At 44.1% G+C, this 27611-nt stretch overlaps 1 protein-coding gene across 2 annotated transcripts in view; it reads right to left on the reverse strand.

The window, feature by feature from the left end:
• LOC126297696 (cyclin-dependent kinase 12-like) overlaps nt 1-27611 on the reverse strand; it is a 313910-nt gene that overhangs the window by 41880 nt on the left and 244419 nt on the right. The window contains exons 6-8 of one of the 2 annotated variants that reach the window (XM_049988818.1): nt 25860-26078; nt 8401-8513; nt 8088-8212 (exon numbers count right to left, since the gene is read on the reverse strand). In XM_049988818.1, coding sequence (XP_049844775.1) covers nt 8088-8212; nt 8401-8513; nt 25860-26078 — 457 coding nt within the window. The remainder of the gene's footprint in view (nt 1-8087; nt 8213-8400; nt 8514-25859; nt 26079-27611) is intronic. The other variant, XM_049988820.1, reaches the window with a different exon arrangement.

Below are 27611 nucleotides of genomic sequence, written 5' to 3' on the forward strand. Positions count from 1 at the left end.
TGCGAGACAAGCATGCAAGACTTGGATTTATAGTTCTAATTATAATTCCACCCCCGACATAGACTCCGCCCAGCTTAAAAATTCTGCTTTATCTGATCTGAGACTGGGATTTTGTTGTCAATACACCTTAAATTATATCTCTTGCAAAATGTAGATTCCTCAATCATATACGAGTTATTTACAAAGGCACAAGAAATTAGAGCATCGCTAAAGTATCCTTAATTGTTGCGGAAATCCTATACAACAGTAAGGCATAGGCTATATTTCCTCTACGTACACTCTCATAAGGTATGATAATTCTGTTCTAATCAGCTCAATATCTCTTATGTAATGCATCACACAACTTGAAATATTCAACTCAATTTTGGTTCATGATGGAGTGCTTAGAGCATGCTCTACCTCTGTCACAGGATGCATCCTCACTTTCAATCTCTCTGGAGGTAGGCACACGCCTCATGACCAATGAAGACTCTGAAGGTAACAGCACAGAGGAGTTGTAAATATCAGGTTAATACTTCATATCACTTCATAAATTCCGTAATATAGCTGATTTTATTGCGATGGCCATCTTCCTGTGTAGATGGGACATTGAAATTTCGTTAAAAGATCTCGCTGAAACGAAAAATACGCCTGATTACCACTCCAACTTGCGAATCAGATCTGTAGTTCTCTTGCCATCCCTTCTCTGGCATGAAATTCATCGGCTAACTAATTAAATTGATAATGTGAATCCTACTGCATGGTGAGTAATTTCCTTCCTGTGACCGTGCAAATAGTGGATGCAGCACTAAATCAATGAAATCTCCAGCTAAAGAAGTGCAAACTCACTCCCAAGCTGTGATTCTTATGCCTGCTACAACAGGATATTGTACCAACAGACCTCACCTCACATTGTGTAAGGGTTTAGTCTTACACTTTTAAAATGAATACTATGGTTGTAAAGGTCAAATAGTAAGTGTAGAACAAAAATAAGTTAAATCTCCAGCAAAATGTATGTAAACTCAAACTCTTGGTATCAACTTATGCCTGCTACAATGATTATTGAACCAATAACATTGAATCTTGTGCTGAATATACACTCCTGGAAATTGAAATAAGACCACCGTGAATTCATTGTCCCAGGAAGGTAAAACTTTATTGACACATTCCTGGGGTCAGATACATCACATGATCACACTGACAGAACCACAGGCACATAGACACAGGCAACAGAGCATGCACAATGTCGGCACTAGTACAGTGTATATCCACCTTTCGCAGCAATGCAGGCTGCTATTCTCCCATGGAGACGATCGTAGAGATGCTGGATGTAGTCCCGTGGAACGGCTTGCCATGCCATTTCCACCTGGCGCCTCAGTTGGACCAGCGTTCGTGCTGGACGTGCAGACCACGTGAGACGACGCTTCATCCAGTCCCAAACATGCTCAATGGGGGACAGATCCGGAGATCTTGCTGGCCAGGGTAGTTGACTTACACCTTCTAGAGCACGTTGGGTGGCACGGGATACATGCGGACGTGCATTGTCCTGTTGGAACAGCAAGTTCCCTTGCCGGTCTAGGAATGGTAGAACGATGGGTTCGATGACGGTTTGGATGTACCGTGCACTATTCAGTGTCCCCTCGACGATCACCAGAGGAGTACGGCCAGTGTAGGAGATCGCTCCCCACACCATGATGCCGGGTGTTGGCCCTGTGTGCCTCGGTCGTATGCAGTCCTGATTGTGGCGCTCACCTGCACGGCGCGAAACACGCATACGACCATCATTGGCACCAAGGCAGAAGCGACTCTCATCGCTGAAGACGACACGTCTCCATTCGTCCCTCCATTCACGCCTGTCGCGACACCACTGGAGGCGGGCTGCACGATGTTGGGGCGTGAGCGGAAGACGGCCTAACGGTGTGCGGGACCGTAGCCCAGCTTCATGGAGACGGTTGCGAATGGTCCTCGCCGATACCCCAGGAGCAACAGTGTCCCTAATTTGCTGGGAAGTGGCGGTGCGGTCCCCTACGGCACTGCGTAGGATCCTACGGTCTTGGCGTGCATCCGTGCGTCGCTGTGGTCCGGTCCCAGGTCGACGGGCACGTGCACCTTCCACCGACCACTGGCGACAATATCGATGTACTGTGGAGACCTCACGCCCCACGTGTTGAGCAATTCGGCGGTACGTCCACCTGGCCTCCCGCATGCCCACTATACGCCCTCGCTCAAAGTCCGTCAACTGCGCATACGGTTCACGTCCACGCTGTCGCGGCATGCTACCAGTGTTAAAGACTGCGATGGAGCTCCGTATGCCACGGCAAACTGGCTGACACTGACGGCGGCGGTGCACAAATGCTGCGCAGCTAGCGCCATTCGATGGCCAACACCGCGGTTCCTGGTGTGTCCGCTGTGCCGTGTGTGTGATCATTGCTTGTACAGCCCTCTCGCCGTGTCCGGAGCAAGTATGGTGGGTCTGACACACCGGTGTCAATGTGTTCTTTTTTCCATTTCCATGAGTGTACTACATAATAAGCACTTAACCCCATCCAACAGTCCTTAAACATACATTCAGCTAACGAGTTCCACACACAATGGTGAGCAGAAGACATCACCAATAATGTAATGCTGGTAGGACCAAACAACGATATGATAATCAATATTGAGTGAACATTCTGTAATGAATAGACATATTTTTCTCATGAGTGGTACCACTTTTTCTTAGGAGGAAAGAAACATAATCCTCTTGTAAGTGTACAGCTATTAAAAAAACACAATAGCAACACTATGTTATGCTATGAGTGCGTCCCACTCTTAGTTCTGCAGGAAGACTAAACGATGTAATAACATCACACAACTATTGAAAATAAAACTTTCTCCCAGAACACTGCACATGTCTTCACTTCGATTTATGGACAGAGATTACACAGCTTAGATCCAGTCTTAACTCCCCTCCAACCTCCCTTCCTCCCTCCCTCTCATTCCCCCATAGGTAGGGATATTGGTTTTCCAGGCCTGTTCTATCCTGTCGCTGATGGTACACAAAAAGCTTTATGCACTGCAGGTGTGCTGCTTTGGATGGTGTAGGGATGCAGCTGGACCCTCCTGTTGGTTGTGGTTCTCCATTCCCAGCCCTGTTCTATCCTCTCACTGATGGTGCACAAAGAAATTCATCTGCTGGCAATGCTCTGCTTTGGTCGGTGTCAGATTCACAATGATATACTGTTTCAGGTGTGCAGAAGTCAAACGTATTCTAGAAAATTCTGACTCCAGGAACAAGAGCGAACTATTCGTCACAGAACAGCCAGTAGCATGCTACGACCATAGACTACATCTCACAGTCAGAAGAGGCAGCACTTGCTAGGTGGATGGACGTTGTGACCTGATGGGTGCAGTGACCGGCGGCAGCTGACGCCACTGTGGGCGGCCACTGTTCAGTATGCTGGTCCTGACCAAACCACTGCCGCTGTCCACTCCAGCAGTCTCTCATTGCCTGAGCACTCAAAGTTAGTTTCTGTGGACGTCATGTAGACACATTGTAATGCAAATGGATATTACATACATTTTAGACACATAAATATCAATACAGAACAGCTGTATCTATTCACAAGTTGGGAAAAAACCCACAGTAATTTTTAAACCTGACAGCAGGTTACAATTCGCATCCCTCCATCCTAGTTATCTTGTGACATCGAAACTACAAACTCAGTCTATGATACTGTTGTCAATGATGATGAGCACACTGTCAATGTTGGAGTTCTATGACTATGATAAATTTTACATCCTCCTTAGATAAACAACATTGCATTACGAGCATGGGGACTGTAATATACAACTACAGAATGGGTTGTGTGTTTGTGTTTTAAACTCTAGGAAGCAGCATTTACATTGTGCTTCTCTGTAGTCTCTACCAATCACAACCATGCAGTGCCAGCTAACAAATACCCTACAGAACAGCTGCTGCATGGGTTTCAGTAACATTCTGTATTATGTCTATTCAGGTAAACTGACTGCTGCATTGGGTGCTTTCATGGAAAGAGAACTAGCAAAGACAACCATCTGCCTCTAAATTGATAAGGATCTGTGTTGAAGGATAATAGAAAGTAGGTGGAGTAATTGGCTGAGAAGGAATTTTTTATCACCTTAAAGTTTGTCACCATAGTCAGTGGGATAGAAAACCTGCAGGCTTAATGTATGTCAGGAGAAGGAAATATATTTCCTGCATTGCATTATTAGCAGCGCTGCAATTCTACAACTAATACGTTCGAAACCACACTACTTTAACATTATAGCAAGTTTAAGTGGAGAACAAAGTAGTATTATGAGTGTGTGTTTATGTTCAATGATCATTTCTCTCTTTCCAGTATCTTCTTGGTATGGAGTCTAAACACTACAACAATACTCCAGAATTAATAGCACAAGTGATTTATGTAAAATGTTTCAAACTCATTCTATCTAGAGCATCATCATACATAAACCATGTTTTTTTTTTCTTCTTCTTCTTGAGCATCTGTTATATCACCACAACCCTCTCAAACATATCAGGCTCGTATCCACAGTCTTTTCAGAACAGCAGTTATGGTGTTCAAATAACACTATCGGTCTATATCACTAGCATCAGTTAGTTGTACAAGTTTGGAACACGTTTTATACTCTTTCCAAATGCCAAACATTGAAGTTTACTGATTATGTGGAAGTCAGCTCCTTCTGTTCCTTCATGAGATGTCAAATGTAGTATGTATAGTACCCTCCTACTTCTGGTCACTTCCAAATTAAACTGATACATTGTTCCAGGGAGGGCTGGTTAATGACAGACAAAAGCTTACGAGATGAATAGAGAGATAGCACATAGAGCCTTTCCAGGATCCTTAGCCATTAGGTTCAACGAAGTGGCAACTCGTTTGGAAATAGAGGGCAGAGAGCTGCTATGGATATGATTCGTTTATTCCAGTGGCGTTCATCAAACGTTTTGGTGAGATCTTCCAATCTCAGTCTTTATACTACAAATGCGACAATACAGAGATGACAGGCAGAGATGACTAATTATAGTAAAATGAAGTGTTCCAAAAATGGCTCCAGGCACTATGGGACTTAATATCTGAGGTCATCAGTCCCCTAGACTTAGAACTACTTAAACCTAACTAACGTAAGGACATCACACACATCAATGCCCAAGGCAGGATTCGAACCTGTGACCATAGCAGCAGAAGTGTTCAGCTAAGGGATGTAGTCTTTGCACCTCTTCTCTGCTGTTGGCTATTTCCCATGCTATGAATCAGTATTTGCATGATTTTTACAGATCTCCAACCTTGGCAGTTTGCTTATCCATCATTAACAATAGTATCATAGTCCTAGTTCGTGGTTTTACTCAGCTGGGTGATATGAAATAACAAGGAGGTAGAGATGCGAATTATAGCTTGCTGTCGGGTGTAAAGGATACTGTGTTTTTTTTTCTGAGATGTGGATAGAGTGTGTGATAGCTGGTGTTCTCTATTGATATTTATGAATATGAAATGTATGTAAACGCCACATGCATGACAAGTTATTTGCATAACTTCCACAGAGACTAATTTTGAATGCTAAGGCTACAAGAAGCTCCTGGAAACAGACGGCAGCAGGAGGGTGGTCGGCGCCAATGTACTGAATAGTGGCCACCCGCAGTGACTTCAAGGCCACTAGTCACTGCACCCGCCTGGTCACAGCGTCCACCCATCTGACAAATGCTGCCTCTTCCCACCACGAGACATAGCCGAGGGCCCTTCTTTTTTAATATAACGTAACACTTCATTAGAAGAGCAAAGACAGAAAAATAGATGTAGCATGCTGTTGGCTGTTCCGTGCTGAATGGTCAAGTATTTTGTCTTGCTCCAGGGGTCAACATTTCCTAGAAATATGTTTGATTTCTGCAAACCTGAATCAATATGCCATTGTCAAGCCGTCACTGACCAAAGCTGAGCACCTGCAGTGGATTGAGCTCTTTGTGAACATTCAGTGACAGGATAGAACAGGCCTGGAATACCAGTAACCTACCTATGGTAGGTGGAGAGGAGTAGAGTGACGGAGTAAGGGAGCTAAGACTGGACTTCAGCTGCTTAATCTCTGTCCATACATCGTGCTGAAGAGACGTGCAGTGGGAGAATTTTTTTTTCAGTAGCTGTGTGATGTCATTCCACTGTTTAGTCTTCCTGTAGAACCAAGGGTGGGATGCACTCATAGCATAACATAGTTGTGCTATTGTGTTTTTTTAAAGCTGCACACTTACAAGAGGATTATGTCTCTCTCCCCCCCCCCCCCCCTAAGACACAGTGGGAGAAAAATATGTCTATCCATCACAGAATGTTCGCTTAATATTAATTATAATGTTGTTGTTTGGACCTACCAGCATTATGTTATTGGTGAAGTATTCAACTCACCATAGTGTCCAGAATGAGATTTTCACTCTGCAGCGGAGTGTGCGCTGATATGAAACTTCCTGGCAGATTAAAACTGTGTGCCCGACCGAGACTCGAACTCGGGACCTTTGCCTTTCTAGAGCACTTGCCCGCGAAAGGCAAAGGTCCCGAGTTCGAGTCTCGGTCGGGCACACAGTTTTAATCTGCCAGGAAGTTTCACCATAGTGTGTTGAAATTGCTAGTTGAATGTACGTTTAAGGACTTTTGCAATCTGTTAAGTGCCTGTTTTGTAGTATATTCAATGCAAGATTAAATGTTCTTGGCTCAATAACCATTGTAGCAAGTATGAGTTCATAGTATGAGTGTGAATTTACATATATTTTGCTGGAGATTTAACTGATTTAGCTGGAGACTTCACTGGTGGTAGTACTATATCTGCTATTTGCACTTTGTCCACCACAATATTCATTTTAGAAACGTAAAGCTCCATCATTTATATGATGGGGAGGTTATCTTGTGAGTGTAAACCTACTGCACAAAAAAAGTTTCTTACCACACAGTGGGACTCTCACAATTAATTTAATTAATTAAGATTTCTCTCCCACCTACACAGACAGTGATGACCATCATATTAAAATCAGTTATATTAGCAAATTTATAATGCAATATGTAGTGTTAAGCTGATATTTACAACTCCACTGTACTGCTACCTTGAAAGACTTTATAGGTGACAAGGCATCTGGCTATGTTAAGAGAAACTGAAAGAAAGGGGGCATCCAGTGACAGAGGTAGAGCATGCTCTTAGCACTCCATCATGAGCCAAAAGTGAGTTTAATATTCCACTCCTGTGATGCAGTATGTAACAAGTAAGAAGCTGATAAGAATACATATCCTTTTAGCTGATGAGAAAATACTTAGAGGAAATACAGTCTATGGTATATGTTGTACAGGATTTTTAGAACAAGCAATGAAACTTTAGCAATGTGAAAACATGTGTATGCTTTCATTTCTTCTGTCTTCAAAGATAACTCATATAAGAATGATGAATCTACATTTTGCATGAACAATTCTAGGTGTACTGACTACAACATTCCTGTTTTGGATTGGGTAAAGTGGATTTTTTAAACTGCAGAGAGTCTGTGTTGTGGGTACAAGTACAGTTAGAACTATATGTTCAAGTCATGCCCACTTCTCTTACAGTGTCATGGCCAGCTGCTGACCAGAAGCCACAGCTTAGTCTAGGGTTTCTCAGAAGGATTATCCCCTGGGGTCATAAATCAATTAGCATAATACTAGGTATCCCCAGGGTGTCATAAATCAGTTAGTATAACAATAGGTAAAGGGGAGAAGGAGGGGGTAATATACCCCTGAATATATGTTTACCCCTGAATGTATGCAATCCAAACAAACAAAAAGTCCTGGAACCATCTTTGTTCCACTACTCATGTCTCTCTTCTTCCTTCAATGATGGCAACAAACAGTTGCCAATTCGGAGGGGAAAATGTGTTGCAAATTCAGGAGGGTATGCAGAAATGTGAGGTGGGTGTATTTTTGTTTTGGTTGATTCAAGTTAACAGAAAACAATACTGGTTCAAAGTTGACCTTCCGTTGTACAGTCCCTGGTGAATACTTCTTTACTTGCATACACCTCACTTACTTCCTCCATGAACTAGAATTTTTTAGAGAAATGGACAATCTGTGATAAACAGATCTACTTACGCCGTCCTTTTCCGAACAATGGAGCTAGATCGATGTAAGTCAGGCCACGGAACTGACAGCCTTCTCTGTCTTTTCATTTCATCTTCTGCTGAATGTGTAGTTATTGGAAGTAATATGTCTCCTGTCTGAAAGGACACAGAAGCAGAGCTGTACTACCACTTTTTTATTTTTGGTTGCATATTTCTGTTTTGATCAGTGTTATTAAGAAACGGATATTTACATTACATATCTTCAAACCAATATGCCATGGAAGAAAAATAGCTTACATCGAATTATGAATTCAAAAAACAGTAATCTGCTTACTTTTCAGTACCTTTGTGGATTTCTTAGAACTTTTATTCAGCCCTGTTGTGTTGTTCACATCTGGGAAATACTGAAACTGTCGTTTATCACTATGGGGCAGCTCCGTTATGTGATTAACAGATCCTGAAATTGTACATATATTTTTAATATACTGCAACTTACTATAATGTAGCATAGCGCAGAAAATCTTTATTCACATTTTCAATCAATATAAAGTGTACACCATAATGTACTTCTAGCAAAAGAGCTAACATCATTTTATAGATGAGTTTTAGTGGCACAGGTTATGATGTAGAAGTGTATAGACTCCTCCAGCCATTATTTTGAGTACAGTTGATCAAATTCTACTTCAGATATAGAATACACATGTTATTAATATTTCTGTGCTTACACATAATTGTGGTGTTAAGATGTTGACATAATGAAACAGAAAGAAGAAAGATTAACGCAGTTGTTAGGGATGGAGCACAAGCTTTGGTATGGAAAAATGCAGCAGGTAATTGTCTGTGTCCTTTTCAAATGAAACATCTCAGCAGTCAATGTAATTTAGATTAAGGATGGAAAAAGTGAGATTATGTACATTTTAGGGGTGATGTATGAAGTAGGTGCCGGTTTAATGAAAGGGGAAATGGAATCTGGAAGCTATGTGAGGGTTTCTCTAATAGATGAAGAAGATATGAAAGTTGAGATGAGGATCCCGAACTAAGATATTAGAAAAAAATGGGAATGAGGAGTGGAACTCTGATGTACGAACGAAAGTCAGAACATTTTAAATCTGGAATGATATGAAGATGTTCAGACAGGTAGTGAGAGGCTACTAAACATTTATAGTGAGGTGATGTGGAGTGTGTGGGAGCAGATATAAGACTGAGGGAGAGTGCTTTTGCAGGCATGGTGAAGTCCCCCACTGGAAGTAATTGGGATGTGATTGAGTTGTTGGCATCAAGTTTGTCAGAAGGGTGGGATAACTGTAGACATTTAGTGGAAAAAGGGAGGGAGGAGGATTTTGTACTTTGGTATAGGATCCATGTTGTGGTGGGCAGGTGTGTAAGGGAGGAAATCAAGACACAACAAATGACATTTTAAGGGAATTACAGTAGTTTAGGAAAGCTCAAATCAAGGCAACATTTGCATAAAGGAGGAAGAGTTTTATCAAGGCTTCGTAGATATCGAAGGTACTGGAGGGATCCGATCCCTTTGTTCGGATTATTACTAATTTTATTTTACTGTGGGCTTGTTTCTGGATAGTTAGTAGATGGAGTGGAGGGGGTTTTCTACCATCGTTTACCTTTCATAATTTAAAATTTAGTTAGTTTGTTGTTTATGGGCATCCAACCATGACATTATCAACGTCTTAGAACATTTAACAAGCAAAATATCATATACTCGGTTATTGCACACGCTCTTGTCAGATTGTGTCATCTTTGTCTTCCATTCATTATACACAAGTTAATCTCCGGTCGATATTACTGCTTTCTATATGGGGCAGTCAAATGAAAACGAGAGGGACGGAAAAGAATTAAGGAAGTTGTACTATTTGAAAAGTAATCGCTATGACTGTTTATACATTTATCCAACTGCAAGGCAAGACGGTCAGGAAAAATGTTTGGGGTTGGCTATGGATCCATGATTGTATTTAGCTGTGTTTTCCTAGTAGCATATGTCTTAAATTTCGTGTTATGTGTTTTTTTCTAAGAGGTTTAGCGTTTTGTAACTGTAATTGTAAATTCATTTAGTCTGTAGCGCAGTAGTTGCTCATTGCGTGTTTTGAAGACAAGTGACCGTCCGTTCAGTACGGTGGGCTAGTCAGTCAGGGTTCAGTTGTCGCCTGCTGCACATTTCCACAGCAACAAATTACGTATTTAGTTTATCCTGTGTTTTCTGGTAGTTTAAAATTTAAGAGTTTTAACTGTAAGTGCACATTCAGAACGTCTGTAGCGCAGTTTTCATTTCTTCTGAACAGCTAGCTACACATCTCATTAAGGCGTCAGCGTCCATTGGTGAAACGTCATTAGGGTATCAGGTTGCATATCTAGGTTTCTGTCTGCCTTAATTGTTTATTCCTTCAGCTAATCTTGCTAAGATGGGTAGAATGTGCGCGTGCTGTGTGCGGATGCAGGAGGAGCTGGCCGCAGTTCACGAACAGCTGGATGCGCTTTCTGCTACTGTCAGCCGCCATCAGGCTGCTGCTTCGGGGTGTAGCGGTGGCGGAGAATCTGCGCGTCGCACCAGGCATCTCAGCTGCCGCTTGTTCCGCCCGCGGGCTCTGCTGCTGAAGCACCAACGCAGTGGATGTACTGTCCTCAGAGCAGGGTGAGTGGCGGGTAGTAACGGGTTCGCGGCGGAGGACTAATGTGGACGATGGGTGTCTGGTCTCGCATGTTCGCCCTATGAACGGACAGGTGGCCGTTCCTTCAGCAGGGTCCGAGCAGGCACACGTGGGCGGGGGTTTGCTAATTTTCGCGAACTCCAACGTTAGACGCGTTGTGGAGCCCCTTAGAAAGATCGCGTTATGGAGATGGAAGGAAAGCCAATATGCACTCGTTATGTCTGCTCGGGGGCAGAACCCGAGATGTGGAAAAGGCCGTGCCTGTGCCTACCGAGCATTCAGGGGGCAGTTGTCTGCAAGTTGTGGCTCATGTCGGCACTAAGGAAGTCTGTCACATGGGTTGTGAGGCCATCCTCAGCTCATACAGGCGGCTGGCAAGTGATGAAAGCTGACATTGCAATTTGCAGAGTTGTTCTCAGAGGTGATAAGGGTCCAGTGGTTAGGAACCGAAAATGGTGCAAATGGCTCTGAGCACTATGGGACTTAACATCTGAGGCCATCAGTCCCCTAGACTTAGAACTACTTAAACTTAACTAACCTAAGGACATCACACACACCCATGCCCGGGGCAGGATTCGAACCTACGACCGTATCGGTCGCGCGGTTCCAGACTGAAGCGCCTAGAACCGCTCGGCCACAACAGCCGACTTAGGAAGTGAGTAGTGTTTCAACGGAAGGCTTCGTCGGCTCTGTGACGGTCGTCGCTGCACGTATCAGGACCTACGTTATCGGAAGGGAATTTTAGGATTCTAGGAACCTCAGACGCATTCAGAGTAAAGACGTTTCGAATTTCAAAATTTTATCAGTAAACTGTCGAAGTATTCGTAAGCTATGTCCCGAATTTTACTGCCCTCAAGGAAAGTTATCAGGCTCAAATTATTCTTGGAACCGAGAACTGGCTGAAACCCGAAGTAGAAAACTCTGAGATATTAGAGAGTCATGGACAGATTAGACGCCATAGGAGTGGGAGTGTTCTTTGCAATTGACAAAAATGTTGTAGGACTCCCCTGGACAGGTCAGAGGTGCACTATACAAAGGAAGCAGCTACTCGGGTAGCAGGGTACTTGTGGAATGCCATGGACGTTTTTTAGGCTAGACAGTAGTGTAAGGTATTGTGATGAACACTCGCCAGACGACACGCAGACAGCGAAATCAGACAGTGTTCAGTGTAAAAACACTTCCACTATCAAAATTTTATCAGTAAATTGTCAAAGTATTCGCAGCAAAGTTCCCGAATTTACTGCCCTCCAGAAAGTTATCACGTTCATATTACTCTTGTGACCGAGAGCTGGCTACAACCCAGAGCAGAAAGCTGAGATATTTAGTGAGTCATGGTAAGTACACTACTGGCCATTAAAATTGCTACACCACGAAGATGACGTGCTACAGACGTGAAATTTAACCGACAGGAAGAAGATGCTGTGATATGCAAATGATGATCTTTTCAGAGCATTCACACAAGGTGGCGACACCTACAACCTGCTGACATGAGGAAAGTTTCCAACCGATTTCTCATACACAAACAGCAGTTGACCAGCGTTGCCTGATGAAACGTTGTTGTGATGCCTCGTGTAAGGAGGAGAAATGCGTACCATAACGTTTCCGACTTTGATAAAGGTCGGATTGTAGCCTATCGCGATTGCGGTTTATCGTATCGCGACATTGCTTCTCGCGTTGGTCGAGATCAAATGGATCAAATGGCTCTGAGCACTATGGGACTTAACATCTTACGTCATCAGACCCCTAGAACTTAGAACTACTTAAACCTAACTAACCTACGTACATCACACACATCCATGCCCGAGGCAGGATTCGAAACTGCGACCGTAGCAGTCCCGTGGTTCCGGACTGCAGCGCCTAGGACCGCACGGCCACCGCGGCCGGCTGGTCGAGATCCAATGACTTTTAGCAGATGGAATCGGTGGGTTCAGGAGGGTAACACGGAACGCCGTGCTGGATCCCAACGGCCTCGTATCACTAGCAGTCGAGATGACAGGCATCTTATCCGCATGGCTGTAACGGATCGCGCAGCCACGTCTCGATCCCTGAGTCAACAGATGAGGACGTTTGCAAGACAACAACCATCTGCACGAACAGTTCGACGACCTTCGCAGCAGCATGGACTATCAGCTCGGAGACCATGGCTGCAGTTACCCTTGACGCTGCATCGCAGACAGGAACGCCTACGATGGTGTACTCAACGACGAACCTGGGTGCATGACTGGCAAAACGTCATTTTTTCGAATGAATCCAGGTTCTTATTACAGCATCATAATGGTCGCATCCGTGTTAGGCGGCATCGCGGTGGACGTACATTGGAAGCGTGTATTCGTCATCGCCATACTGGCGTATCACCCGGCGTGATGGTATGGGGTGCAATTGGTTACACGTCTCGGTCACCTCTTGTTCGCATTGACGGCACTTTGAACAGTGGACGTTACATTTCAGATGTGTTACGACTCGGACATTTCATTGAGAAGCTGAAGAAACTGAAACTTACACCAAACGACATCTTGGTCAGCTTTGATGTTGTTTCGTTATTTACGAAAGTGCCATTCAGTGACACTGTGGAGCACATCGGTTCCATTTTCCCACAGGACATCAGAAAGCTCTTCCATGCATGTCTCACCACGAGCTATTTCACGTGGAACGGAGATTTCTACGAACAGTTGGAAGGCGTCGCCATGGGTAGACCTCTCAGTCCAGTGGTGGCCAACTTCTTCATGGAACAATTCGAAGCACAGGCACTGGACTCGGCGACTTGCAAACCTAAGTTGTGGTACAGGTACGTCGATGATACTTTCGTGGTGTGGAGCCATGGTGAAGAACAGCTCGGTGACTTCCTAAGACACTTGAACAGCCTCCATGCCAACATAACATTTACCATGAAAGTAGAAAAGGACAAGAAACTGCCATTTCTAGATGTGCTGGTCACAAGGGACGGCGAAAACCTGGGACACAGCGTGTATCGAAAACCGACACACACGGACCGATACCTGCACAGACTGTCAAACCACCAACCGAGCCAGAAAAGAGGCATGATTAGTACGCTCGTAACGAGAGCAGGACGAATATGTGAGCCGCAACACCTCAAACGAGAAATGCAACACCTGGAAACAGTCCTGAGGAGCAATGGGTACTCCAAAAATTATATTAGAAGTGTAACAGAGCCAAACACTCGGCGAAGTAAAGAACCAGAAAAAGAAATGTCGGGTACGGCCTTTCTGCCATACATTCCCAGAGTGACGGACATAATCGGCCGTATATTGCGCAAACATGGCGTAAAGACGATTTTCAAACCGACAAGGAAGATCAAAGTGTGTCTTAGATCGGCGAAGGAGAAAAGAGAACCACTTGCAATGTCGGGAATATACCGTATACCATGCACACGCGGAAAAGTTTATGTCGGAATGACTGGACGATCCATCAACACCAGGATCAAAGAGCATAAGCGACATTGCAGGTTGTGGCAGGTGGAGAAACCGGCCGTGGCAGAGCACGCACTGAATGAGACCGACCACGTAATAAAATTCGCCGACACGGAAGATCTGGCTGTAGAGAAGCACTGTCACACGCGCTTATTCAGAGAAGCTGTAGAAATACAAAAACACGCGAACAGTTTGAACAAGAAAGAGGAAAGCCTTAAGGTCAACGGATCTTGGCTTCCCGTACTGCAGCGAACGACCGTCGCAGGTAGCAAGAGGAGAACCGCACCGGAAATGACCGCGGAGAAGCCCTCGGACGTTGGCGCGCCAGGTACATATAGTCTGCGGCCGCGAGCTCGGCTCCAGTTCACCACCGGCAATGGAGGGTGAAGCTTTGACAATGCCAGCCACTCGTGCTGGCGAAACGTCAGAAAAACCATTAGATGAACGTCGGCCGAAGAACCCGAGACAGAAGCCAATAGGCAGTTTGTCAACAAGTGGCCACGAAAGCCTTAACAATTTAGATAAGCAGTTGTTAGCACCTCACTTAGACAAGGAACTGATATTATTTATTTCCAGGATGATGGACGTAGAGGAATTAAGGGCGAAGTTTAAACAGATAGCAAATCGTGTTCTGGAGCAGTATGTGCCTAGTAAGTGGATTAAGGCCGGAAAAGATCCACCGTGATCTAACAAAGGAATCTGAATAATGCTGAGGAAGCAAAGGCTCTTGCACTCTCGATTCAAAAGAGAACGCGTAAATGACGACAGACAGAGAATAGCAGAGATTCGTGCGTCTGTAATAAGATCTATGCGCGAAGCATACAACTACCACCGTTATATCTCAGCAAAAGACCTGGCCGAGAACCCGAGAAAATTCTGGTCCTATATAAAAGTCTATACAGTTACTCGTTAAGCAGGCTGGTGTGGCAGTAGAAGACATCAGTAGGAAAGTCGAAGTTTTAAATTTCGCGTTTAAAACATTGTTCACGCAGGAGAATCGTACAAACATACCTTAGTTTAACGATCGCACAGACTCCCGTATAAATGACATAGTCATAGGCATCGCTGGTGTAGACCAACAACTGGAAGAGTTAAAAACAAGTAAGTCGCCAGGTTCGCAAGGAATCCCAATTCGGTTTTACTAACAGTACTCCACGGAATTGGCGCCTTACTTGCTTGCATTTATCGTGAATCTCCCGCCCAGCGCAAAGTCCCAAGACACTGAAAAAAAGCGCAAGTGATTCCTGATATCAGAAGGATAAGTGTGATATCATTCCCTACATACAAAAATTAGCTGATGGACAAGGTGGGCAGCTATCTACAGCTGTTTGCTCATGATGCTGTGGTGTACGGGGAGATGTCGTTGTGGATTGACTGTAAAAGGATACAAGATGACTTAGACACAATTTCTGTTTGGTCTGATGAATGGAAGCTAGCTCTGGATATAGACAAATGTAAGTTAATGCAGATGAGTAGGAAAAACAAATTCGTAACGTTCGAATACAGTATTATTAGTGTGCAGCTTGATAAGAGTCACGTCGTTTAAATGTCTGAGCGCAAAGACTGCAGAACAGTTCTACAGCCCGCGTAAAGATCACGAAGGTAAGATAGAAGAAACTAGGGCTCATAGGGAGTCATACAGACAATCGTTTTTCCATTGCTCTATTTCCGAGTTGTACACGAAAGGAAATGGCAAGCGGTGGTACAGGTTTCTCCCCGCACCCATCGTACTGTGACTTTCGGAGTATGTATGTAGATGTAGATTTACCCACCCGTGCATCTCTTCGTCCGAAGAAAATCAATGGCCAGGAATGTATCTCTTCAGTGTTCCAAAAATATGGAAATCGTATGCGGAAAGATGAGAACTGTATGGAGGACGTGTAAGGGCTTCCCACAGAAACGTCTGCAGCGTTGTCGAAACAACTTTGGCAACAGGTGTGCGCGCCCATGAATCGTGTTGTCTCACAGTGCGATAAATGAGTTAACAGTTACGTCAATTACTTTTGAAACAACAAACACGTTACTTCTTTTTTTCCCATCTGTCTCGTTTTCATTTGACTGCCCTTGTACATAAAACAGGAATAGCTATAAATTACTTTTTTTTTAAATATTCCTTTCGGCATCTTTTTATAACACACTGACGACACCTCTCGTGTATATTTAAAGAACGTCATGATGGTAGCCACCAAAAACTGCTGTAATGTGTATTTATTCACGGATAACAAAATTTGGTGAAGCGACCATCTTCAAGTCGCGGATGAGCATAACGCGTCATATCCAAAATTATTATAAGTTTCAGCATAATGATTATGTATTTGACGCAAAAGAACCTTCCATGAACATGATGAGTTGTTCATCCGTGACTTGAAGGTAGTCGCTTCAGCTAATCTGTTTTTGAATAAATCCGCATTAAAGCAGCTTTTACGACAACGGCCTTAACTCGTTGGATGCACGGGTTCTCATCACGTCACCGAAGTTGAGCCATGTTGGGTATGGACAGTTCAAAAATGTTCAAATGTGTGTGAAATCTTATGGAACTTAACTGCTAAGGTCATCAGTCCCTAAGCTTACACACTACTTAACCTAAATTATCCTAAGGACAAAAATACACACCCATGCCCGACGGAGGACTCGAACCTCCGCCGGGATCAGCCGCACAGTCCATGAGTGCAAAAAAAAAAAAAAAAAAAAAAAAAAAAAATGGTTCAAATGGCTCTGAGCACTATGGGACTTAACATCTGAGGTCATCAGTCCCCTAGAACTTAGAACTACTTAAACCTAACTAACCTAAGGACATCACACACATCCATGCCCGAAGCAGGATTCGAACCTGTGACCGTAGCGGTACACGGTTCCGGACTGAAGCGCCTAGAACCGCTCGGTCACACCGGTCGGCCCATGACTGCAGCGCCTTAGAGAATGGCCAGTACTCGGTGGGTAACCGCTTGTGTACACCACGTGCTGTTGCCTGTTTTCCCTTCGAAAGTTTATAAAGCATTCTGTCAATAGAGTATTAACAGCGATAGTAAAGAATGTTAAAATTCAGTAAAACAGTCTGTACACATCCTCGTACCGTAGTTATACCCATGGATGGTGACTCGCCGTCGAGGACAACATAATGGGTTCTTTCAAACAAATATTTTATGATTTTAATATAAAATGGTTTGACAAACTGTTTTCTGTAATAGTTATTCATTCTCTTACTGACGCTTATTTTACATATACCATACGTGCTTCTTCTATATACGCGATTTCTGTCGATAGTTAACGTGGTGACAAATTTATATTTTTTGGAGTGCCTTACTTTCACCTTATTTCACACAGAATTTATATATATTATCAATGTATTATTATACTGTACGAAATATTTCGTCAATGCTAAATAGTACGCAGAGATTTTGGAGCCAGAATTTGTCCAAGTTTATAACCAGGTTCTTTGACACTGATGTACAGTCCATGCGAGTGATCACTCCAGCGGTTTATTGTGACCACTGGAGACCGAATTGTGGCAGTCAGTTTCTTCGCTACTATCGTGTATCAAAGCTGAAACACGACGTTCGACACCAGACAGTGGCTGCCTCCTCTCTGCCATGGTGCCTGTGGTGGGCCTCGCTGGAGAGTAATGTCGATACCGGCAAGCCATTGATATGGTAACCAAATACAGCCATCTGTGCTACGACTACTTTCCACGACTTCATACAATGCCCATAGAGGGCGGTCTACACACAAAAACGATCAAATAATGTCTGTTACGTCCCTTCTTTAAATTAATTACGATAGGATTTGTCTTGAACATTTATGTGTTTAATTTTTGTATATATTTCTATATCCATTCCTCTTGTAAATTCGAATACAACATTCAAAGCAGTGTACCTCACGCACGGGGTGACAATTATTGAACTATATGAAATAAAATCGTCCTAACTTCTGAACGGTTTGCCTTAGGATGTTCAAACTGCACGGTTGGCCGCGGGGCATGATGGGAATTAGTATGCGCTGAATGGTTTGGTTCAGCGACGAAGCCCACTTTCATTCGGATGGGTTCGTCAATAAGCAAAATTGGTGCATTTGGGGGACAGAGAATCCACATTTCGCGATCGAGAAGTCTCTTCACCCTCAACTGGTGACTGTATGGTGCGCAATGTCCAATCACGGAATAATCGGTGAGATATTCCTTGACGGCACAGTGACTACCGAACGGTAGAGGAAGGTTTTGGAAGATTATTTTATCCTCATTATCCAAAGTGACCCTGATTTCAACAAGATGTGGTTCATACAAGACGGAGCTCGACCCCACAGAAGCTGGAGAGTTGTTTATGTCCTGCAGGAGTGCTTTAGGGACGGTATTCTGGCTCTGGGGTACCCACAGGCCACTGACATGGTCCTCGATTGGCCGCCATATTCTCCAGATCTGAACACACGCGACTCCTTTTTGTGGAGCAGTATTAAAGACAAAGTATACAGCATTAATTCCAAAACTATTGCTGAAATGAAAACAGCCATTCAGGATATCATCGACAGCATCGATGTTCTGCGGGTCATGCAGAATTTCGCTATTCGTCTGCACCACATCATCGCCAATGATGGCAGGCATATCGAACACGTCATAAACTAAGTCCGAATATCTGTAGTGACATTTACATGTTGTTACTAATTTCTGTTTTTTTCATATACTTCAATAATTGTCACCCTGTAAGAGGTACATAATTGGTTGTCAATGATGTAATGATGTATACGATGGGCGGAGCTTGCACTAATACAGGGTGAGTCACTAACTGTTGCACTTAGAATAACTCTGAAAGTATGATAGCTGCTGAAAAGTTTGTGGGACAAATGTTTCACGGGATAACGGATGCCATAATATGACGTTGGGTTTTTGTTGCTAGATGGTGTCGCGTCAGAAATATGAAGGTCAACTTTGTTTTTTAAATGGGATGCTATAGTGTGTACTTATTTTGTAACAGCGGCTATCGAGACGAATTCAATGATGTGTAACAGTAAGGTCTTTGAAGGTCAACTAAGGTCAAAAAGGTGGCATTAACGTCCATTTACAGAGGGTGTTCGAAGTGATGACCATTGGTATCAATGCAGAGCTGCAATCTTCTTATCACGTAGGCACTTATCGAAGCACATGCTCTGACAATTCTCTCTCGTACATCGTGCAAATAGTAAATATTCGCCGAATACGGCGTATCTATCTAAGGTGCCATTGACATGTAAACACCATTCGACAGTTTCACAATACAACACTAATAGGAACGGTAAGATTAGTATCGTCAAATCAAGCGAATGTGATTGATGTATTTCATCGAAGAACAAGTCGATATGCTTCTCATCTACGGAGAATACCGACGAAATTCGGTGAGAGCTAGAGTGTTATATGGCAAAAGACTTCCTCAACGTACCACCCCGACGTCGTACATGTAAATATGTGTATGATAAATTGAGAACAACTGGATCTTTAACGCATCGGAAACATATCCGGCAAAGGAAAGTTACTAACGAGGAAACGGAAACTGGTACTCTTGCAACTGTGGTTAGAGAACCTTGTATTAGTCGCGTCAAAGCGCAACGGAATTTGGTATGAGCCACAGTAGTGTTGTTCGTCTTCTGCATCGCCATAAATATCATCCTTACCATATCAGTCTCCACAAAGAATTAACTGTTACGCATTGTATGCCTCGCATTGAATTCTGCCGATGGGCTTAACTTCGGATTCAGAGGGATGACACATTTATTAGTTTAATTTTATTTACGAACCATGGAAATATTAATTTGCATAACACGCATCATTGGGCAACTCAAAAAGGCATGTCAACTGCGGCAAGTTGCAGACCACAAACCGTGGTAGGTGAATGTATGGTGTGGGTTTCTGAAGGACAGAATTATGGGCCTCTATTTCATCGAAGGAAATCTTAATGGTCGGTAGGACACCACATTCCTGCAAGAAATATTAAGCTGTTATTGGAAGAAATACCTTTAGAAACAAGGAACAGAATGTAGTATCAACGCGAAGGGTGTCCGGCGCAGTTTTCGCTGATGGCTATAAATGAGTTGCAGAGACAATTCCGAAATCGTTGGTTTCAACGCGGAGGAGATGTGTCGTGGCCGGCTCGTTCGCCTGACTTGACGTCTGTGGACTTTTGATTTGTGTAAAAGACATTGTTTGTAAAGACGTTCCAACTACACCTGAAGATGTGCGAGAGAGAATTGTCAGAGCATGTGCTTCGATAAGTGCCGATGTGATAAGGAATACCACTCAATCCATGATATTTGCAATGGACGGCAAATTACATATCCTCGATGTGCTTGTTTTTAGAAATGAAAATGGTAGTTTGGGCCACTCAGTATACCGCACTATGCCACGTTCATGCCACCTTCGTGACCTACAAAGACCCTATTGTTACACATCATTGTATTTAGCCGTGCGGTTCTAGGCGCTTCAGTCCGGAACCGCGCTGCTGCTACGGTCGCAGGTTCGAATCCTGCCTCGGGCATGGCTGTGTGTGATGTCCTTAGGCTAGTTACGTTTAAGTAGTTCTGAGTCTAGGGGACTGATGACCTCAGATGTTAATTCCCATAGTGCTTAGAGCCATTTGAACCATTTGATACGTCTCGATGGCTGCTATCAGAACATAAGTACCAAACTATAGCATCCCATTAAAAAAAAAAGTTGACCTTCATCCCTCTGAAAGGATCCCACCTAGCAACAAAAAACCAACGTCATATTATGGTCTCCGTTATCCCACGTAACGTTTGTCCCACAAAAGTTTCAGTTCCTGTCATAATTTCGGAGTTATTCTTGGTGGCAATACTTAGTGACTCGCCCTGTATATCCTCGAGTGTTGCTGCGTTACTCAACAGTAGACGTCCATGCTGTTACGGATAAAGCTCCTTCCATCGCCACCAGCCGGTATTATGGGTAAAAAAAACTTACTTTGTTATTATTTTAGCTTTCATTTCAGAGGCTTTTTAGCCATATTACCATATCTTTGTACAGAAATCCCTCTGAATATGTGTTGCTATTGTACTGCAGTAATTACGGCCTGAAGATAATCTAAACTCTAGACCGAAATCGGTTACCAACTAAAAGTAACATGTGTTGCGATCTAGACTGTTTTACTGAACTTTAACGTTTTCCTTTTGTCTTTGCCGCAAGGGTGAGGAGAGGTGATGGCGTAAGGTCACCAGGCTTTGCAGTAATGTCCTGGATTGAAGTCCAAACCTCTCAACATCATCTCGTGAAGTGAGGGCATGTAACAATGTCGATGGTGACCCATCCGTCGTCTGGGGACGTTAAGCACGGGGACCTCCTTGTTGCTATTCTGAGAGGGACAGGGTATGTGGCGGCACTGGGTTTTACCCTCTCACTTCTCTCAGCATCATACAGCACAAACGTGACACCACACTACACACACCTACACTTGTGCTGCACACTTATACACACAATTCTCACAGTTCCCGAAGGAAAGGTGTCATTGTGAGGGAAGGACAGAAAAAGCTCTCTAGTTAGACGACTGAACCGCCGATCGGAACGCTTTCGACAGAAAATATTTTCTCATGTACGGAAGACGAAAAACGATACCTGTTCACAACGTACCGCTATGGTGAAGGTGAAGTCGAGACGAAGAAACTGACACAGGACACTTGCTATTCTTCAGATCGGAAAACAGCATCAAATTAGTCAAGAAACCTACCTAACCTGCACCGCATGCGCGCCGGCCAGATTTCAGCTAAAATCGTCCTTGATATTGAAAACCCCTTGTTGTTTCACTTACAAAATCTGATTTTGACGTTTGGGTAAATCTTACCTCAACATATAGCGAATCTTAACAGGGTCAGATAGACAGTTATATGGTTTTGTTTGTCAGGTTTTCTTACTACGATACTGTGCTGCCCCCGGTTGCCGGCACGGTAGCGCAGCGTGTTCGGTCAGAGTAATAAAAAAAAAATGAGTTAATGGGTCAACAACGAACTGAAACGGTTGTCTTCCGACGTCCGCCCAGAACAGATATAGCGAACCAAAACGAAAAAAAGGTAGCTGAGTGGTCAGCGCGACAGAATTTCAATCGTAAGTGCCCGGGTTCGATTCCCGGCTGAGTCGGAGATTTTTTCCGCTCGGGGACTGGCAGGGACTGGGTGTTGTGTTGTCCTAACCATCATCATTTCATCCCCATCGACGCGCAAGTCGCCGAAATGGCGTCAAATCGAAATACTTGCACCCGGCGAACGGTCTACCCGACGGGATGCCCTAGTCACACGACTACTATCTATATTGCTGCGCTCGTAAGAGAGAAGTTTAGGTGGAATGGTAAACGTAATTAGTTTTTGCATAACATTTAAAAAAGTTGTTTTTCTTTCGTTACCGTCTGGGAAAAGTCTAAATGAATAATTTTAACGAAGTATCCGACTACGCCGGTGCCGTAATAGAGCGAGAGGATATTGAAAATCTTGCGCGGTGCTCACGTACTGTAGCTTAGATGGCTTTTGTGGACGAATTTGAGATTATTCCCCATCCCAGAACACCACAAATATCCTAAATCAAATTGTTTGTTTCGACTTCCCCTACACCACTGTGATACGTTATAACCAATTATCGTTTATATCCTGTATCTCGAAGCAACTGACGCCATCTTGCTTTCCTGGGACTTTATTGTTATTACTTACAAGGGAACCTCCCCATCGCATCCCCCTCAGATTTAGTTATAAGTTGGCACAGTGGATAGGCCTTGGAAAACTAAACACCGATCAATCGAGAAAACAGGAAGAAGTTGTGTGGAACTATGAAGAAATAAGCAAAATGTACAAACTGAGTAATCCATGTTCAAGGTACGTAACATCAGGGACATTGGGAGCTCAGCAGTGCCGTGGTCCCGTCGTTAGCGTGAGCAGCAGCGGAATGAAAGGTCCTTGGTTCAAGTCTTCCCTCGGGTGAAAAGTTTAATTTTTTATTTTCAGTTTATGTGACAAACTCTTACGTTTTCATCACTTTTTGGGAGCGATTATCGCATCCACAAGAAAACCTAAATCGGGTAAGGTACAAGAATCTTTTTACCCATTCGCCAAGTGCACAAATTAGGTGGATCGACAACAAATTCCTCTTATGTGACTCACATGCCGTCACCAGTGTCGTATAGAATATATCAAACGTGTTTTCCTGGGGAGGAATCGGTTGACCTATGACCTTGGGATCAAATGTTTTCGTTTCCCATTGGAGAGTCTACTAGTCGCACGGTTTTGCGGTGCGGTCGCAAAACACAGACGCTAAACTTATTACAGTGAACAGAGCGTCTTTGAACGAACGGACAGATCATAACTTTGCGAAAATAAAGAAAGTAAACCTGTCCATTATAATTATCCGGGCTGTTATGCCGTGGTCGGTTGATTAATTTTGTCTCAGTTCCCAACGGTTCGTCTCCGACTGCGGGAAACATCTTCAAGGGGGTCCGTAGGTCGATGGAAGGTCCAACACACCCACTGGCTCGCTACTGGCTGCCGCTAAATTCCGTGTCCGCGCGCTCCCGCGCCGCGGTGTGACGTCACGTGTTTTGAAAACGTCAGTGCAATTGGCCGCTGTCCGTCTCCGTGGATCGCCGTTGCCATCATCCAGTAGTGGACGGGTGGTACACATCTTCTTTAACACCGGCATCCATATACCGTTTAATTTCACGCCCTCCTCCTTTCGGTTGAAATTATTTGGGTGTTTAGCGATTTCGGTTGCCTCCCTGTAGAGCCTTTCGTAGTATCCGCTTGTGGCCGCTAGTACTTGCGTCTCCTCGAAACGAATATTGTTGTTCCCTGGCTGGAAAGCATGCTCCGCAACAGCTGATCGTTCCGTTTCTGCTCTTCTACAATTTCCCTTGTGCTCTTCCAAACGTTAAGAAACAGTTCTTTTAGTGGTACCCATATAAACATCTCCACAGCTGCATGAGATCCTATATACTCCAGCTTTATCTAAAGGTTTGCGAGCGTCCTTGGCAGGCTTAAGGTATTCCTGTATCTTCCTGGTGGGCTTGTAAATTACGGTAATATTCCGCTTCGTCAAGATCCTCCCTATTCTTTCCGTTACATTTTTAACAAACGGCAGGAAAACCTTAAATTTTGCAGTAGCATGTACGTCAGTATGATTTCTGCGGGGCTGCCTCAACGCACTTTTATTTCGGCGGACGAATATCCGTTCTTCATTAGTGCACTGTGGAGATGTTCCATCTCAGCGTTGAGCAACTCAGGTTAACAAATATTTCTAGCTCTGTCCGCTAACGTCTTGATAACATCCCGCTTCTGTTGTGGGTGGTGGTTCGAATCCCGGTGCAAATAACGGTCCGTGTGCGCGGGTTTGCGGTATACTGAGTGGCCCAAACTACCATTTTCGTTTCTAAAAACAAGCACATCGAGGATATGTAATTTGCCGTCTACCTCCTTCTCCATTGTAAACTGAATTCTAGAGTTTATACTGTTCAGATGTTCCGTGGAACCGGCTTAGTTCCTCCCTACCGTGCCTCCACATCACAAACGTGTCACCCACGTATCGGAACCATACATTTGGTTTTTTGCTAGCTGTACCTAAGGCCTGTTCTTCGAATTTCTCCATAAAGAAACTTGCAATTACGGGACTTAGGGGGCTTCCCATGACCACGCCATCCGTTTGCTCATAAAACTGTTCATTCCACTTGAAGTATGTGGTCGTCAAACAACACTTAAACAGTTCTGAAATATCGGCAGGAAAAATTCGATCCAGCTGTTCCAATACATCATTAAGTGCAATCATGGTAAACAGCGATACCACATCGTAGCTGACCAATATGTCCTCCGGCTGGACCACTATGTCATTCAATCTGCTGATGAAATGTGTCGAATTCTTTATATAATAGTCCGAACGGCCCACATGTGGTTTCAACAGCGTAGTCAAAAACTTGGCTAACGAGTCGGCTGGCGAACCAATGGCACTTAATATCGGTCTTAACGGCACATTTTCTTTATGAATTTTGGGCAATCCATAAAGCCTCGGTGGTAGCGCAACCGAATTGCAGAGACCTTTCTGTACACTCTCTTCAATGGAGGACTTTTTTATTAACCGCGACACAGTTCTGAGGACGTTGTTTGTGGGATCCTTATTCAGCTTCCTATGTGCTTGCGGATCCAGTAGATCAGTAATTTTACTCTGATAGTCGGCCACATCCATAACCACCGTTGCGCTTTCTTTGTCAGCTGGGAGAACCAAAATACTATCGTCGTCATTCAGGATAATTATAATGGACATGAAATTTCCGGCCGTAAAAGTCTACATTTTAGAAAGTAAACCTTTCACTCGAGGGAAGGCTTGAACCAAGGACCTGACGTTCCGCAGCTGCTCACGCTAACCACGGGACCACGGCACTGCTGAGCTCAGACTATCCTTGACGTTGCCTATCTTGCGCATGGTCTACCCAGTTTGTATATTTTGCTTAATTTTTTTTCATAGTTCCACACAACTTCTTCCTGTTTTCTCGGTTGATCTGTGTTTCAAGGCCTATCCACAGTGCGAACTTATAACTAAATCTGAGGGGGATGCGATGGGGAGGTTCCCTTGTTAGGTCTCTTGCTTTCCACACGCTACGGACGTCTTATGTGGGAATGCAGCATCTCGCCGAAGCTATGTCCAAAATGACCGGCCAGAGTGGTAATAAATAAGGGAGTAAAGGAGGAGGAGCAGAAAGCAGGCGAGTTACGTACGCTGAGCGCGGCTGCGCAGTGTGAGCGTGAAGCGCGGCTGGGTCGGCGGTAGCGCCGGCGGCGGAGGCTGCGGTGTAGCAACGAGGCAGCCGCTGTTCTCCTCGCCCACGCCGGAGTCCGACTGGCTGGTCACCGCGCTGTGCACGCACGCCGGGAACGACAGCCGCATCTCCAGCTCCTCGGACTGGTGCAGGTTGGCCGCCACCGTCACTGACCATCCTGCGGCACAAACTCTACTGTAGTGGTCAGCTGCGACTTGGATGGGCTGCTTCATTAATACCAATAAGGTCTAAATGATTCAACAAACGTGTGCAAAACATATACGAAATTGCATGAACGCACTACAAAAGTCCATGTATCGGTACGGTTTCCCTTTTACCAAGTTTCAGTTCTTACGATGAACAGAGGCCGAGTGCTTCGCTCGTACAGTCTAACTCGAAAGCGCGTGGTAAATTCACTTGAATGTAAAATGACTTTTTTTAAATAATAAAATCAATATTTATACAGGGTGAGTCACCTAACATTACCGCTGGATATATTTCGTAAACCACATTAAATACTGACGAATCGATTCCACAGACCGAACGTGAGGAGAGGGGCTAGTGTAATTGGTTAATACAAACCATAAAAAAAATGCACGGAAGTATGTTTTTTAACACAAACGTACGTTTTTTTTAAATGGAACCCCGTTAGTTTTGTTAGCACATCTGAACATATAAACAAATACGTAATCAGTGCCGTTTCTTGCATTGTAAAATGTTAATTACATCCGGAGATACTGTAACCTAGTTGACGCTTGAGTAGCACTCCTCCGCTGTTCGATCGTGTGTATCGGAGAGCACCGAATTACGTAGGGATCCAAACGGAACGGTGATGCACCTTAGGTACAGAAGAGACTGGAACAGCACATTACGTCCACATGCTAACACCTTTTTATTAGTCTTTTTCAATGACGCACATGTACATTACCATGAGGGGTGAGGTACACGTACACACATGGTTTCCGTTTTTAATTACGGAGTGGAATAGAGTGTGTCCCGACATGTCAGGCCAATAGATGTTCAATGTGGTGGCCATCATTTACTGCACACAATTGCAATCTCTGACGTAATGAATGTCGTACACGTCGCAGTACATCTGGTGTAATGTTGCCGCAGGCTGCCACAATACGTTGTTTCATATCCTCTGGGGTTGAAGGCACATCACGGTACACATTCTCCTTAAACGTACCCCACAGAAAGAAGTCCAGAGGTGTAAGACCAGGAGAACGGGCTGGCCAATTTATGCGTCCTCCACGTCCTATGAAACGCCCGTCGAACATCCTGTCAAGGGTCCGCCTAGTGTTAATTGCGCAATGTGCAGGTGCACCATCATGCTGATACCACATACGTCGACGCGTTTCCAGTGGGACATTTTCGAGCAACGTTGGCAGATCATTCTGTAGAAACGCGATGTATGTTGCAGCTGTTTGGGCCCTTCAATGAAGTGAGGACCAATGAGGTGGTCGCCAATGATTCCGCACCATACATTTACAGTCCACGGTCGCTGTCGCTCTACCTGTCTGAGCCAGCGAAGATTGTCCACGGACCAGTAATGCATGTTCCGTAGATTCACTGCCCCGTGGTTTGTGAAACCCGCTCCATCGGTAAATAGGTAGAACTGCAACGCATTCTCTGTTAATGCCCAATGACAGAATTGCATTCGATGATTAAAGTCATCACCATGTAATTGGTGATGTAGTGACACTTGAAA

The sequence above is a fragment of the Schistocerca gregaria genome, chromosome X (assembly GCF_023897955.1).
Source record: "Schistocerca gregaria isolate iqSchGreg1 chromosome X, iqSchGreg1.2, whole genome shotgun sequence".
In the NCBI taxonomy this organism is placed as follows: Eukaryota; Metazoa; Arthropoda; class Insecta; order Orthoptera; family Acrididae; genus Schistocerca; species Schistocerca gregaria.